This window comes from Rhagoletis pomonella, unplaced genomic scaffold (genome assembly GCF_013731165.1).
Source record: "Rhagoletis pomonella isolate Grant_MI unplaced genomic scaffold, Rhpom_1.0 Rhpom_scaffold_00003, whole genome shotgun sequence".
Classification (NCBI taxonomy): domain Eukaryota; kingdom Metazoa; phylum Arthropoda; class Insecta; order Diptera; family Tephritidae; genus Rhagoletis; species Rhagoletis pomonella.
This window is the reverse complement of record NW_023458557.1, coordinates 80,881,929-80,895,335: the sequence shown is the minus strand read 5'-3', so window position 1 is coordinate 80,895,335 and position 13,407 is coordinate 80,881,929. Positions and strand designations below refer to the sequence as shown.

Here is a 13,407-nt window from a genome sequence, read left to right as displayed (position 1 = left end):
ACGCACGTTACCTGGTCCTACCGTTAGTTGAGCTTGACGACAACGATTGACGGATTAACCGATTCTCTGCAGGGTTTAGTAGCCGTTACATCTATGACTTCTCTTGAATTGTTACAAAAGTATCTAAGTCTGGTAAACTTCTAATCAAAAATCAGAACACTTAGACCAACATTTCTAACCACTTGACCATGGCAGCCGTGGTTCAGTAGCACAAAGTTTCGATTCTTGGCACAGTGTTACCAGTTTAGCGTTTTTCTCCTTAGATTTAGGGTCATTCTGGACCATTTGGGAGAAAATTAGGGATAAAATATCTTTGGGGATTTTCTTAGAGATTTTTTCAAATATCAAAAGTTTTTGTTTTTTTTTACGCTATGCGACAATTTTATAACAATTCAAACCAGCCCAGACTTTTCCTTGTTATAACTAAATACTTGGCTGACTGACTCGTCTCAGTCAAGCTGCTAGGGATTAAACCTATAACCGAATATTGGCAGCTACTGAGTGTGTCGCTACTTTCGTAGTTCATTCTTTTTGCAGGCAACGAGGATGCACTAGGCATGGAATTATTTCACCATCATCGCGTAGGATGTGCTGTGAAAACTGCGGGCCAGATAACAAACAAGAAAGATAAATCTGATCCATAAGTCCATAAATAAGAGCACAGTCACTAATATCAACTATCAACTCACCGCTTGGCAGTCGCTATATTAAAATAACGGCAGTTAGTGCATGAAGCATAGACAAGAATTCCTTGGCGATTGCAAGGGCCAAAAGATGTTCTCATCTGCCCAAAACAGCGACACCGCCAAAACTTTGCGTGTCTAGCTGACCAAGTAATCTCATTTTATGTTAGCAAGTTATAGTCGCCCATATTCTCCCCTAGTCAAGAACACTTTTCCCTCTCCAAATGTGATTAAACGTCTTCGTTACAGCTCGCTCGGATGCATATTTTTGTGAGGGTTAAAATAAATACGTACAATGGGTATAAAACCAATGACGACGGGGAAAAAGGTATGCATATAGGGGTTGGTAGCAGAGCACAAAAAAAAAAGAAAAGTTGATTAGGGGCCCGTAATTAATGTGTTAAAAGAAATCACTTTAAAATTATGGAGTTGTGTGGTTTTTACGTTCCGGTTGAATAAAAAATCAGTGTGAAAATCACTTTATTTCGGGCATTTTTTTTGCAGGTGAGAAATTTTAACGGTATAATTTTCCTGTTTGGTTTCATTAGAAGCTAAAATAGTTTTTTATGTTCTTTGCACAGATTTAAGGCGTGTCTGTTGTAATGATTTAACTGCATTGAGAAGAGTATGTATATTTCAAGTGTGCTGTGCATTAGCTGGGCCCGGTCTTGATGCTACTTGCTTTCTCGTTTGATTCCTAATAGAAGTTTTACATATAGTATACGCAGCTGCTTTTTTACAATTACATTATTTCTACGTTTTCTTTGCAATATTTATCATAGAATAGAATCGAATAGAATAGATTTGACAGAGGATGTGCACTGCGACCTTGAGTCTATTGTGCCCTCAGAGCTCATCACAAAATCTCGTCCGGCCCTAGTGTTTTAATGAAACCAAGCAGCTTCGAGGCGGCGTATAGTAAATGTGCGAGGTGTCCTTGCCACAACCTTTCTAGCTGTGTTAGTCATCGTCTTTCAACCGCATCGCACTCTAAAAGGAGGTGCAATGGAGTTTCGGCTGCCATGTCGCATTATCGACCGGAGTAGTGTGCACTAACCGCCAGAGAGTTCATATGAGCCCACAGCCTGCAATGACCCGTTGGCAGACCTATTATAAATGCTAGCTCTATCTTGGGATTGTAACTTCCCAAAAGCTCTTTCGCCGGCCTTATTCCAAGCGTGTTTTCCCAACATGCTTTTCTGAGCTGACGTTCTTTTGCTCTTAACTCTTCTCTCATGCTATGAGGTCCCACTGCGAAGAAGGGTTCTAGTCCTATAGCTTGGGTAGCTGCTGCTTCTATTGCTAGTCTGGCAGTCCCTTTATTGCTCTATATGCCTTTGTGGCCCTGATCCACATCAGTTGTACTGTATTGTGTTCCCTCAAAGTGTTGAATCTCGCTACACATTTCCATATTGCACGTGATTTGATCTCACACGAGAATATGGTAGCCTGACTGTCGCTGCAGAATTACTTCCGCGCAGACACTGATGGCATAAAAATCCGTTTGATGGATGTTAGGGTAATTCCCCAAGGGAATGGAGATTTTGAACTTAGAGCCGTAGATATATTCCTGCCTCATACCTTCGAAAGTTTTAGAGCCATCTGTGATCCACCTCTGGGTGTGTGGCTGAAATGTGTTGTCTGTCTTGTTCTAGGTCGCTTTCCTACCTAGAAGCATTGAACCGATTCTCAAAGATTGTTATCTTAACAATGTCGCCACTATTCAACTGGAAGATAGAATCTTGGTTCTGAATTCCTCTCCCTGTCTACTTGAAATTACTTTACGCTTGGTGAAAGTATTATTCCACCAACCTACCGCAACGATGCGAAGGGTTTGAGAGATGGGATTCCGATCACGATTAGTCAAGTGCGTAGGATCTCTGCTGTCCACTGCGATCTTGGCGTGCTGAGGAAAGTTTTGGAAGCATACCTTAGTGAAAGGTTACTCACTTGAAATGGATATTTTTTCTCACTTTCCGCCAGAACGTACGGGACGTTTAGCTTGTAAATTCATTTTCAAAACGCATGTGCACTTATTGTAATTAGTGTCCTACAACTCTATACAAAGACAAAATTGCGCCAATAAAAGCTCATTGTTCCATCACGCTAATTTGAGTATGCCTGCATGTGTAAAGTCATATTAGGAAGGGTCGGTGTACTTGACTAAATCGTAAAACAATAAATAAATCTAAGAATCTTTTAAAGCCGGATCATACAATCAGACATTTGCCCTAAATCTGGTGTAAATAGGAGCCCCAATCGTGTGTTCGAAAAATAATGGGCTTTGTATTAATCATAACAAATAATTGTTACCCATTTTCCAAATTAAGTTTAAATTAACAGCTCAATTCTGTATCGGTGGCAAAACTTTTGTAACTGTCAAATTTACATTTTTTTCATACATTTTTCCATAAAAAAACTGTGACTAGAATTTTTCATTGATACAGAATAGAGCTGTTCAAATTTTCATATTTGTGGTACCAATCGTGTTACTGCCAAAGAAATTTTCATCCGAATTTTTTTGCTTTATAAAAATAGATGCAAATAACGACAAAAATTTTAATATTTGAGCAAATTTCCCTCAAGACTTTTATACAGTGCTTATCATAACTATACGATTCTCACATATGTATTAATATGTTTTGTCTATTTATTTTATTGTTTTTTAATGTCAATTATTTTTGTTTTAAATGTAGTTTAATCTTTAATAGCCTATTTACACCAAAGGCTTGGTGAAAATCAATTATAACAAAACCCATGTAAATCCAAGTTTCAGCCTTTGTGCAATATTTCAAAAAAAAAAATTTAATAAAGTGCAAGTTTGAAGTAGCTGGGACTTACCGTTGATTTTTGGCTATTTTCTTTTAAGGTATTGCTCATTTTCTCTTTGTAAAAAATCGTCGAATATACATACTTCGTATGGAAGAAAATGACTGGCATCGTCAACAAAAAATAAATAAAATAAAAATTGCCACTTATCAACAATAAGCACTAGCTACTTCAAACTCGAACTTTATTATACAAAAAAGGAGTGGGCTACAAAACTGCATACTCCAAATATTTCTAAGAAATCTAATTGCAAAGCTCGAAATGTTTACAAAAGTTTGCTGATTTTTTTTTTAATATTGCACAAAGTTCGAAACTTAGACTTATGCATTTTTTGTTTTTAATAATAAGCTATATTTTCATAAAAAAATAATTAACATTAAAAATAATAAAATAAATGATAAAAACTTGTCAATATGTGCGCAATTAATAATTTATTATTTTGAAACGTTGTAGACTTTTTTGAGATTAATTTTCAAATGATTTAGGATGACTCACTTCTTGTTGAAAATACTGTACATATTTTGTTATGCTAAAAGTTTTATTCTGTATAAAAATAGACCCGTCCTAATGTAGATATAGGCAAATAGCAGGTAGTGCAGATGTAGATATATTTAATATCGGTTTTTATAGCACCACTATTAAATCACAATTTTCCCGTTCCACTCGCGAGTAGGAGGACATGAATGCAAATGTACATACATATGTATGTATGTATGCATATATGTAGACTGGATTAGGTCCAAAACAACATTTATCAACCAATATGACTCTTACTTATATATACAGACATGTACTACTAGTAGTAGTTAAGATACATACATAATACATTATGGTTATGGCTTAAAAGCAGAAAGCTCGGATTTCATTGGCACAATATTCAAGCTCAATGTTTAGTCGTGAACTTCTCATTGGCTGAAGACGTTGTGATTCAACAAAGTAGATGAGCGGCAAAGAGAAATGTTAACGTTTTTTTTTAAGCTATGCTAGTACATACATATATATGTATGTAGGTATGTATATACATATAATATGTTACATACAAATATACCGTGAAATACGATACACTTAGTAGCTAAGATTTCGGAGTAAGAACTTTTTCTTGAGTTACATAAATGTCAATGTGTCTGGTAGAGGTCTGTGAATAGTTGTGAATGTACATAAAAACGTTGAATAGAAAGTTATGAAGGGTCTTGTCTTTCAAATTAGTAGAAATTATTAACATAAATATTTATACTTAAAAATACATGTGTTCTATATGCCCATATAAAACTAGTAATTTTTAGCAAAAAAAAAAACCGACTTCAACTCTCATATAAAAAAAATATATATATATATATATCTCATAATCCGCTGATCGGATCTTAGGATCTTAACCAGATTAGTATGGGACCACCTCTGAGACACTACCTTTCCGATGCAAAAATTATCGAAATCGGTTGACGTGGTCCAAAGTTATGCGGTAACATACATAAAAAAAAAAAAAATAAAAAAAAAATATGGAGAACGAACTGATAACCTCCTCCTTTTTTAGAAGTCGGTTAAAAATTAAGCTTATTTAAGCTTAAATTGTTATGTTTGTGACAAAAGATGAAATAAATCAGAAAAACTTACCGTTAAATTGTAGACAATACTGCGATAAACAGTACCTGAAAATAAAAAAAAAAACAGCGATTAGAGGATGTTGCAAATAAAAAAGCGAATAAATGAACTTTTTGATTTATAAATTAATATATGTAGTTGTTATAGTTTTTTGGGTTATTTAAAGAATTTTATGTGGGCATATTATTTTTTGTGGAATTCTGAAACTTGCCAAAAATTAGTTTTTTACTAGTCGATTTTTATAGCATAGACACACGGCAACTTTAATCCGGATTAACGGAGCAGTTGATCTAATCAAAATTGTAGGCTCAAAGCGAATTAAGTGAGTAGCGAGGTCGTTTTTTAGTTCCTTTAACATACCCGTTTTTTTTTTTTTTTGATGTAATCAGAGTTGGGGGCCATTCAAGTATTACACAATCAGAGTTTGGCTGACTTCGTAAATCATCAGCCTCTATTATTTCTTAACTAGAACTGATGGAACGCGCCCACCGCAAAAGCATTTGCAAGCCTCCAAGGGTATAGTACATAATATTCTAGCGCACGGGGCGCAAGCAGGGCTGCAAACCGCTCCAAAAATAGATGCGGTTTGGTTCAGTGGTTCGAACCAGGGTTGTTGCGAATTTTAACATTCGCATTTGCTTTTGCATTCGCAATAATCAACTATTTGCGCGTTAAAAGATTACCTTTAATTAGGTAAGAATTATGTAACTATCGAATATTATTGGTCGATTGTCTGTTGAAAAAAATGGACGCGTCGCTAGTTTTTTTTTTTTTTACTTTTTCTTAGAAAAGTGTAATTTATTTTTTCTCATAAAACTTATGCTTAAGTTATTAGTCTTTCAGCACAAAAACAAAAACATTTATTTTCATTTTGTGTAAATTGTCAAAATTAGCACGCATCGAAATAAAGATAAAATGATATGCCAAGTTCACAAATTAAATAAGAATTAATTCAAGGTGAATTTTATATCTATTGAGGAGTGGGACTTGGTATGTAATATATCGTTAGTATAGTAATGATAAGGGCTTAACTCACATCGTCGCTGAAATACAAAAAGCCGTAACTAACTAAAAATCCAAAATTCACTTTTCGATTGATTATGATGTATTTCATCGAATCATAATTCCCCACATCGTTTTAGGCATTTCAGCGACAATGTGAAATACGCCCTTTTAATATATGTAGTATCAACGATATGTTGAAAATTTGCGTTCATTCGCCTCAAAATACCAAAATACTTTGAGCGCATGGAGTGGAATATTAAAACAGATTGTGACTGCCTGCAACTAGGAAAAGCCGAGCTCAGCAAACTAATAAAAAAAAAAAACTAATTATAAGCTATTCGTTACAGGTGAACCATTCCAAGAAGTCACCCGGGAATCAAGCAAATCTTCCTTTATCGTCCGCGATTCCAATAATTAATAATAATAATTATAAAAAAACGTGGTATCCTTTTATCAAAACAACAAGATTTTAAACTAATTCTGCTGGCAACCACGACTTTCAAAACAGAATTTTCTTCGAAATTTTCATTCTTAGAAAATAACAATTTAATTGTGACCTCGCTATAAGCACACATTTTTCAAACCAGTCACAGAAGAGAGGATTAAAAATGAATTAGAAAAACTGAAATCGAAAAAAACGTTGATGACGTAACAGGTTCTCCAAATTCTGAAACAACCAAAAGAATTGGTTCTCCAAGTGGTTGTCAAGTTTCAAGGTTTTCAAGTTTGTCGCCTCGAACTAGTAGCTATTTAGTGGCGCAGGTTTGATTTACTCTTTCTTAAATACAATCTTCCAATTTTTTAATTTAAGTACTAAATAAAAAAAACACTATCAAAAATTACTAACTTTTCCATTTATTATTTACCTAAATCACCTAATGTACTCACCTAAAGTATTTCTTAAAAATACTTGACATCCGCATTTGCAGCTGCATCCGCGGATGGTAGCTTTTAAACATCCGCATCCGCATTCGCATACATGGATGTCTAAAATTTCACATTCGCAACATCCCTAGTTCGAACCACTTAGAAATAAAAACTTCTACCAGTTAGTGAGCAGTTTTATTATAAAGGTAAAGTTGTGTATACAAAACTTGAGAGATCCTGAAGTGGATTTTAATTTTGATCCAAACAATTTCTCGGACCGGTTTTTGGCCGGTTTTGGCAATGATTCTGTTCGAAGTCAAAACGAAACCCCAACTCGATTCAAAAGCGGTGTGCAGCCCTGGGCACAATTAAGGCCTGAATGGCCTATTAATCCTTCCTACCCGCCCTTCACGTCGCGGTTTTAATACTCCCAAGGGAAACTTTCAAGCGGAAGTAGTTTAGTTGTTGCACTATGAAGTGGTACATGGATGCGCAAGTCTCATATTTAGGTGTAGATAGGGCGTGGAGGTGTACTCTAGGCTGCATAGTTGCAAACATTAGGTGTACATGGGTAGATATTTGTCCTTAAAAAAGGAGGCTGAAGGTTTGTAGAAGAAGCGCCGGTTATTAAATTAAGTGCGGTAGTTTTAGAAGAGAATAAATTGTGAAAATTTATATCTATTTTCGGACTGTTCTCAGCTCATATATTTTTGCAAAAGGCACACTAAAGACTCACTTCTCCATATGATTAAAACGAGATCAGAAAGAGTTTACTGAAACACTGGCAATGTCTAGTTAATACACTTTAGAAGAATGTATACGATATGTGAGTGTGCAGCAGGGATGAAAAATGGAAATTTCGGATTGTACCTAATATCATAAAATAAATGCACCTAAATGAGACAGATTGTAGCTAAAAAAAAAGTATGCTGCTTGGCAAAGTTTAGCTACAAAACAATTGTTATCGACCAATGGCCAGCCAACACTACATAACCTAACCTAAGTCCACCGTTTTTTTTTTTCAGAGTTAGTTAATGATGTCCAGAGCGATTTTTATTTGTTTACAATATTTTAAGTTCGAGATTTTCTTAAAAGAATTAAAAATCTTCGTATTGAAAAAAACTCAGAACACTTTACTTTGCGCACAACTAGTTTGTCTTCTATGTTTTTTTTTTTTTCATATTAGCAAACTAGTAATTTTAACACGGCCACGTACTACTAAATGTCATTTGCAGGCTCAATGGTAGATTCGAATCCTTGAGCATACGAAAAATTTTGGTATTGCTCTGCAAAACTGTCTCAATGCTTTTTAGTTGACTTTGAAATATGCCTGTAAAATCACTCGGAGTAGAGTCGAAGCTGCGTTCGTAGAAGGAAAAGCCGAAGCCTTAATATCATGCCACGGAGGTCACACGCACATTTTCGCTTTAGCATTGACACTGCGACACTTCGAATTCTAGTTTCACAAAAAATTTTCGAGACGGGGGAACTGGCCAGCCTTCGCATTAGTATCATAACAGTTAACAAACAAGCTAGTCTCGGATCTTTTATACCAGTTGATCTATTAGAACCCAGACTACTTAACAGTTTTTCATAGCAGGTAAATTTCAACACTTAGTAACACTGATTCGATGATTACTTAAAAGCTTTTCACAGCAGAACAACAGTGCAACACTGATTCGATGATAATTTGATCTCACAAAAAAAATCAAGGAAGATAAGGGGCACCATGTCGTATGATGACAAAACTCTTCAGCAAAAAAAAAGACAAAAAAAGACTTCTGAAACACATAAACCTGATAAGTATTTATATTCTACTCAAGAGATTTCATAGTAAGAAGGCCTTTACTAGGGATGCGTATTCTGACAAAATTTTGTTCTGAGGAATTCTGACGAGTTCGTCGAGCACGCAAGCAAAGATTCCGAAATCGTTAGGGATAATCGATTGTTGTCGCATAACCACGGTGCATAACTATTCGGAATACATAGTAAGTAAGTGATAAGTATTTTAGAGAGCTTTTCAAAATATGGTATTGAACTTCTTCCATACGAGAAGGAAAGGCAGAGATCCAAGAAACTGGCCTTCCCAAAAAAAAATCCTAATAATACTCATATTACGTTTGGGGGTGATTCCGCTCCACTAGGCATTTCAAATTGGCGACAGTTGGCAAAGAAGAGAAACGACTGGCGTGCTTTGTTGAACTCGGCTGAAATCGCTTAGGCGATTACAGCCAGTGATAGAGTGTATGAGTATGTTTGTTGCTCTTTTACACCGTTTCAAAAGTTGAAATATCGATGCCAAAGAAAAGGGGTTCAAAAACGGTTTACTTCGAAAATATTTTTAAAGAAAGTTAAAATGAATTTAATTGAAAAGTTAAACTTTAAAAGCTTTAATTATGGATATCAAACTAGAGAGGTAAAAGTAAGCTCTATTTCTAAGGTGTTTTTGGAGTCGGTTGCCAACTGCAAATAAATCAATTTAATAAACAAGTTAAACGAAATATTTGTGCCAAACGAGAGAGGTTATAATAAACTTTGTTTCTAAATAATTTTTGGAGTGTTGACAGCAGTAAAAAAAAATTCAAAATAATTTAATTAGCAAGTTAAATTAAATATTTTAATATGGGTATCGAATGAAAGCGGTTAAAGAAAGCTCTATTTCTAAACTACTTTTTAAGACGGTTGCCACCTGTTATAAATTCAAAATCAATTTAACTAACAAGTTAAATGAAATATTTAAATATGGGTGTCGAACTAGAGAGATTTAAGGGAACTTTATTTCTAAAATATATTTGGAGAATGTTGCCACCCGTTTAGAAATTTAAAATCGATTTAATTAACAAGTTAAATGAAATATTTAAATATGGGTATCGAACGCAAGAGGTTTAAGTAAACTTTATTTCTAAAATATTTTTGGAGAATGTTGCCACCTGTTTAGAAATTTTAAAACGATTTAGTTAACAAGTTAAATTAAATATTTTGATATGGGTATCAAAGTATACAGCTTTAAAAGGGTTTATTTAGAAAATATTTCTTAAAAGGGTTGCCACATTTTAAGTAATTCCCAATAAATTGAATTGACAAGTTAAGCAACATTTGGCAGCATAACGTTAAACCTTATATCACGCGGGCGTGGTAGCCGACAAAAGCTACTTATTTTATAAAAAAGTGTAAAAGATAAGACTAGGCAAATGAATGCAGAAACAAATATAATGCGAATAGTTGTGTCATATGTTTATAACCGTTAAGTTTGAAATACGACTCAAGCAAAAACAAAAAACAAATAGTACCAATTGCATTATAATGAATTTTATGTATATTCATAAATATGTACATATTTGCTGTATAAAAATTTCGCTCCAAATTTTCTCCACACTACAACACTTCCTCAAGAATAAGGGCGGAGTTTAAGAAAGAGACGAAACGTACACATATTTACTTATGGGTGACTAGATACAATTTCTTAATATTCTTAACTCACAATGATGTATTTACATAGATGCCTCCGTGCATGCACAAACTGCTTTGCTCTCATCTCTGGTACGTTGTTCTACGAGTTTCTTAGCGTTTTTGAGTTCTCGACAGCACACTAGATACTATTCGTTGTCGTTGTTCTCTTCCCAGTCTGTGGAGCCGTTTAAACGGAAATTATGAATGGGATGTTGTGTACTTATGTAGTACGAGCATTCGTAACAGCAACCTGGCTTTCATGGCCAAAACCGCACTAACTAGCGCACACTTGGAAGAGTTTTTTTCATTTCATTTCATTTGATTGCTATTCACCAGCACATCTTAGACTCGTCTTACCGCTTTCGACTCAAATCCATAGAGATGTGTATGACTCAAGAGAGCAGGAAAAATGGAATGGGCTAATGTTAGTATGTATGTAAATGGCTATAAGCGAAAATACCTACATACTACGTGTGGGCTTCCTATTTCATTCAAAAAGTTGCTCAGATAAACACTTAACGTCTTCAAGACGAACAACAAAAACAACAGCAACAAATACCGATGGAACAAAACCAATAACAACAACAACAACAACAACAACAACAAAAAGAAACAAACGAGCCAAACAAGGCAACAGGTGACGGCAAGCAATGCGGCAATATACACGGAGCGCGGCTCTGCTTTCTTAAGCCGCTTTACAATTGTCTTGGCACAAAGTCAAGTCGCCGCCGCCGCCGCCGCCACTTCTGCTGCTGCTGCAGCTACCTGAACGTACTCTGGCATGCTACTACTCAAGCACACCAACGTTCGTACGTATTTTGCTCGCTCCACATGACGGTTGGTGCCTACATGCGAATGCCCAGACGTATGGTACATACATACATACAGCCATGCATGGGTTTATATGAGCCACAAGTGTATGTATGTATGTATGCTTCAACGTTTGTATGTATGTACGATCAATCGATTAAATTAACGTTGTGTAATGTTGATCTTGTTTTTGGTAACGTATTGGAGCATTGAGCTAAATGAGCTTAGCTGAGTAGCTCTTAATTTTCGGTCTTGCATTTAGTGCGGCCGGCCTGTATCAGGTGTGTTTTTCGCTGCTATGTATTTCATTCCGAAGGTCATGGCTGGTGCGGACAATCCTGATCGGACAGTATTAGTTTAGTGTTGAAGGAAAAAGGGTCCTCCTTAACGTTGTTGTTTGTTTGATTTTGAATTTAAATCGCGTTCGCTTAGAAAACTCGTTCAATGCAGATTGAGAGACGGCGACGGCAGCGTAACTTATGCGATTTAGAAGAAATAAATAAATTAATGCAAAAAAATAGATAAATTAATATTTGCAAAGAAATAAACAATCAGCGCTTAGACTGTTATTTATAAACAAAAACGTTGTTGAAATAATTTTGACTGAATTTGAAATTTAGACAAACACACATGGACAAATAAATGCTAACGCATGGCGCACGTTAAATAAATTTAAGTTAAAAAATTTAAGTTTTTTTTTCAATAAAAAATATACCAAAAAATACAAACAAAAAATTGTTGTGATTACTGCAAATAAATAAACAAAAGAATAAGAATATGGAAACGTGTGTTTTAATACCAAAAGAGTTGTCACTTGCCACAACAACAATAACGGCAAATCATGAAGCCGAAATCACAGTGTGGACAACATCGTACATTGAGCAAGGCACAATATTCTATCCCTTTCAAGGGACGATACGCTGGGACAAATTGGACGCATTTCAATATCTCGACGAAAACGATGTAAGTATAAGTAAGATAAAAACAACAAAAATAGATAGTATATTAATTGCACTGCATAATGTAGTGCAAATTTAATTAGTATGAAATTAATATGGACTTATACTTACTTACATATGATATAGAAATTTCAATAAATAGTATTGTGAAATGAAGTTTATCACAAGCGACGGATATTCGAGTTAGTTAAATGCATTTAGTCAAGGAAGTTAAAAGACATACGTGCATACATACATACACAGTATACACACATACATATCTACATACACTGATTTCGGAAAGTAGATAGGGCCGATAATGTAGGAGAAGTATAGCTATTTCGAACTAAAAAAAAGTATAGGTTAGGTTAGATTTATGTATTTCCGTAGCTTAGGTTTATTTTGATACGGAAAATTTATTTTTTTGCACTAAGAGTACAAATCAAAATTATATTTTGGCAAGTAGGGATTCAGCAATTAATTTTGTAAAGAAAAATTTTTAATTTTTTCCTCCCGGTTAGGGTAAAAATTTGAGGTTAGGCTTATTTTAACCGTGAAAATCACATTTATGCATTAAGAGTGTAAATTAAAATGGAGTTACGGAAAGTGGAGACTCAGTTTTTTAAAGAAATTCCAAATTTTTCCCGACTAGGGTAAAAGTTTGAGGTTAGTTTTCTTTTAACCCTAAAAATGCAGCCCTAAGCGGGTAAATTAAAATAGTGTTTGGGCAAGTGGGAGCTCAATAACACAGGAACCGTAAAAGTTATGATATCTATTAGGAAATACATATAATTTAACCGTTAAAATAAGTTACCGTTTTTCCAAGGGTTCGAAAATAGATAACCGTTAAATATCAAGATTGCGATTTTTAGATCATTGCGAAATCGTTATTATTTAATCATAAAATTTGGATTTTTGTTTTTGCGGTTAAATTTAATCTTTATTTTATGATTTCCAACAAAAATAATCGTTATTTTGGATTTTTATCTTTTTCGATACTATTTTAGCCGTTGCGATGGAGGTTGCAATTTTTTTACCGGTTTAAATCTTTTATGATATAAAAAATTAGATCTGAAAATAACGGTTAAATTATGATCGAAAAAAATAAAAACAATTACTTTTGACGAAAAAATAAATAACAAGTAAGAAAGTCTAAGTTCGGGCGGAGCCGAACATTAAATACCCGGCGCAAGTATTAAATATATGTTTTCCACCTTTCCGAAAGC

At 34.6% G+C, this 13,407-nt stretch overlaps 1 protein-coding gene across 1 annotated transcript in view; it reads left to right on the top strand.

Annotated features, from left to right (window-relative positions):
* Nucleotides 1–11,472: 11,472 nt before the first annotated feature.
* LOC118735622 (zinc finger protein 624-like) overlaps nucleotides 11,473–13,407 on the top strand; it is a 25,230-nt gene continuing 23,295 nt past the window's right edge. Inside the window, exon 1 of the mRNA XM_036465477.1 lies at nucleotides 11,473–12,206. Coding sequence (XP_036321370.1) covers nucleotides 12,021–12,206 — 186 coding nt within the window. The 5' untranslated portion in view covers nucleotides 11,473–12,020. The remainder of the gene's footprint in view (nucleotides 12,207–13,407) is intronic.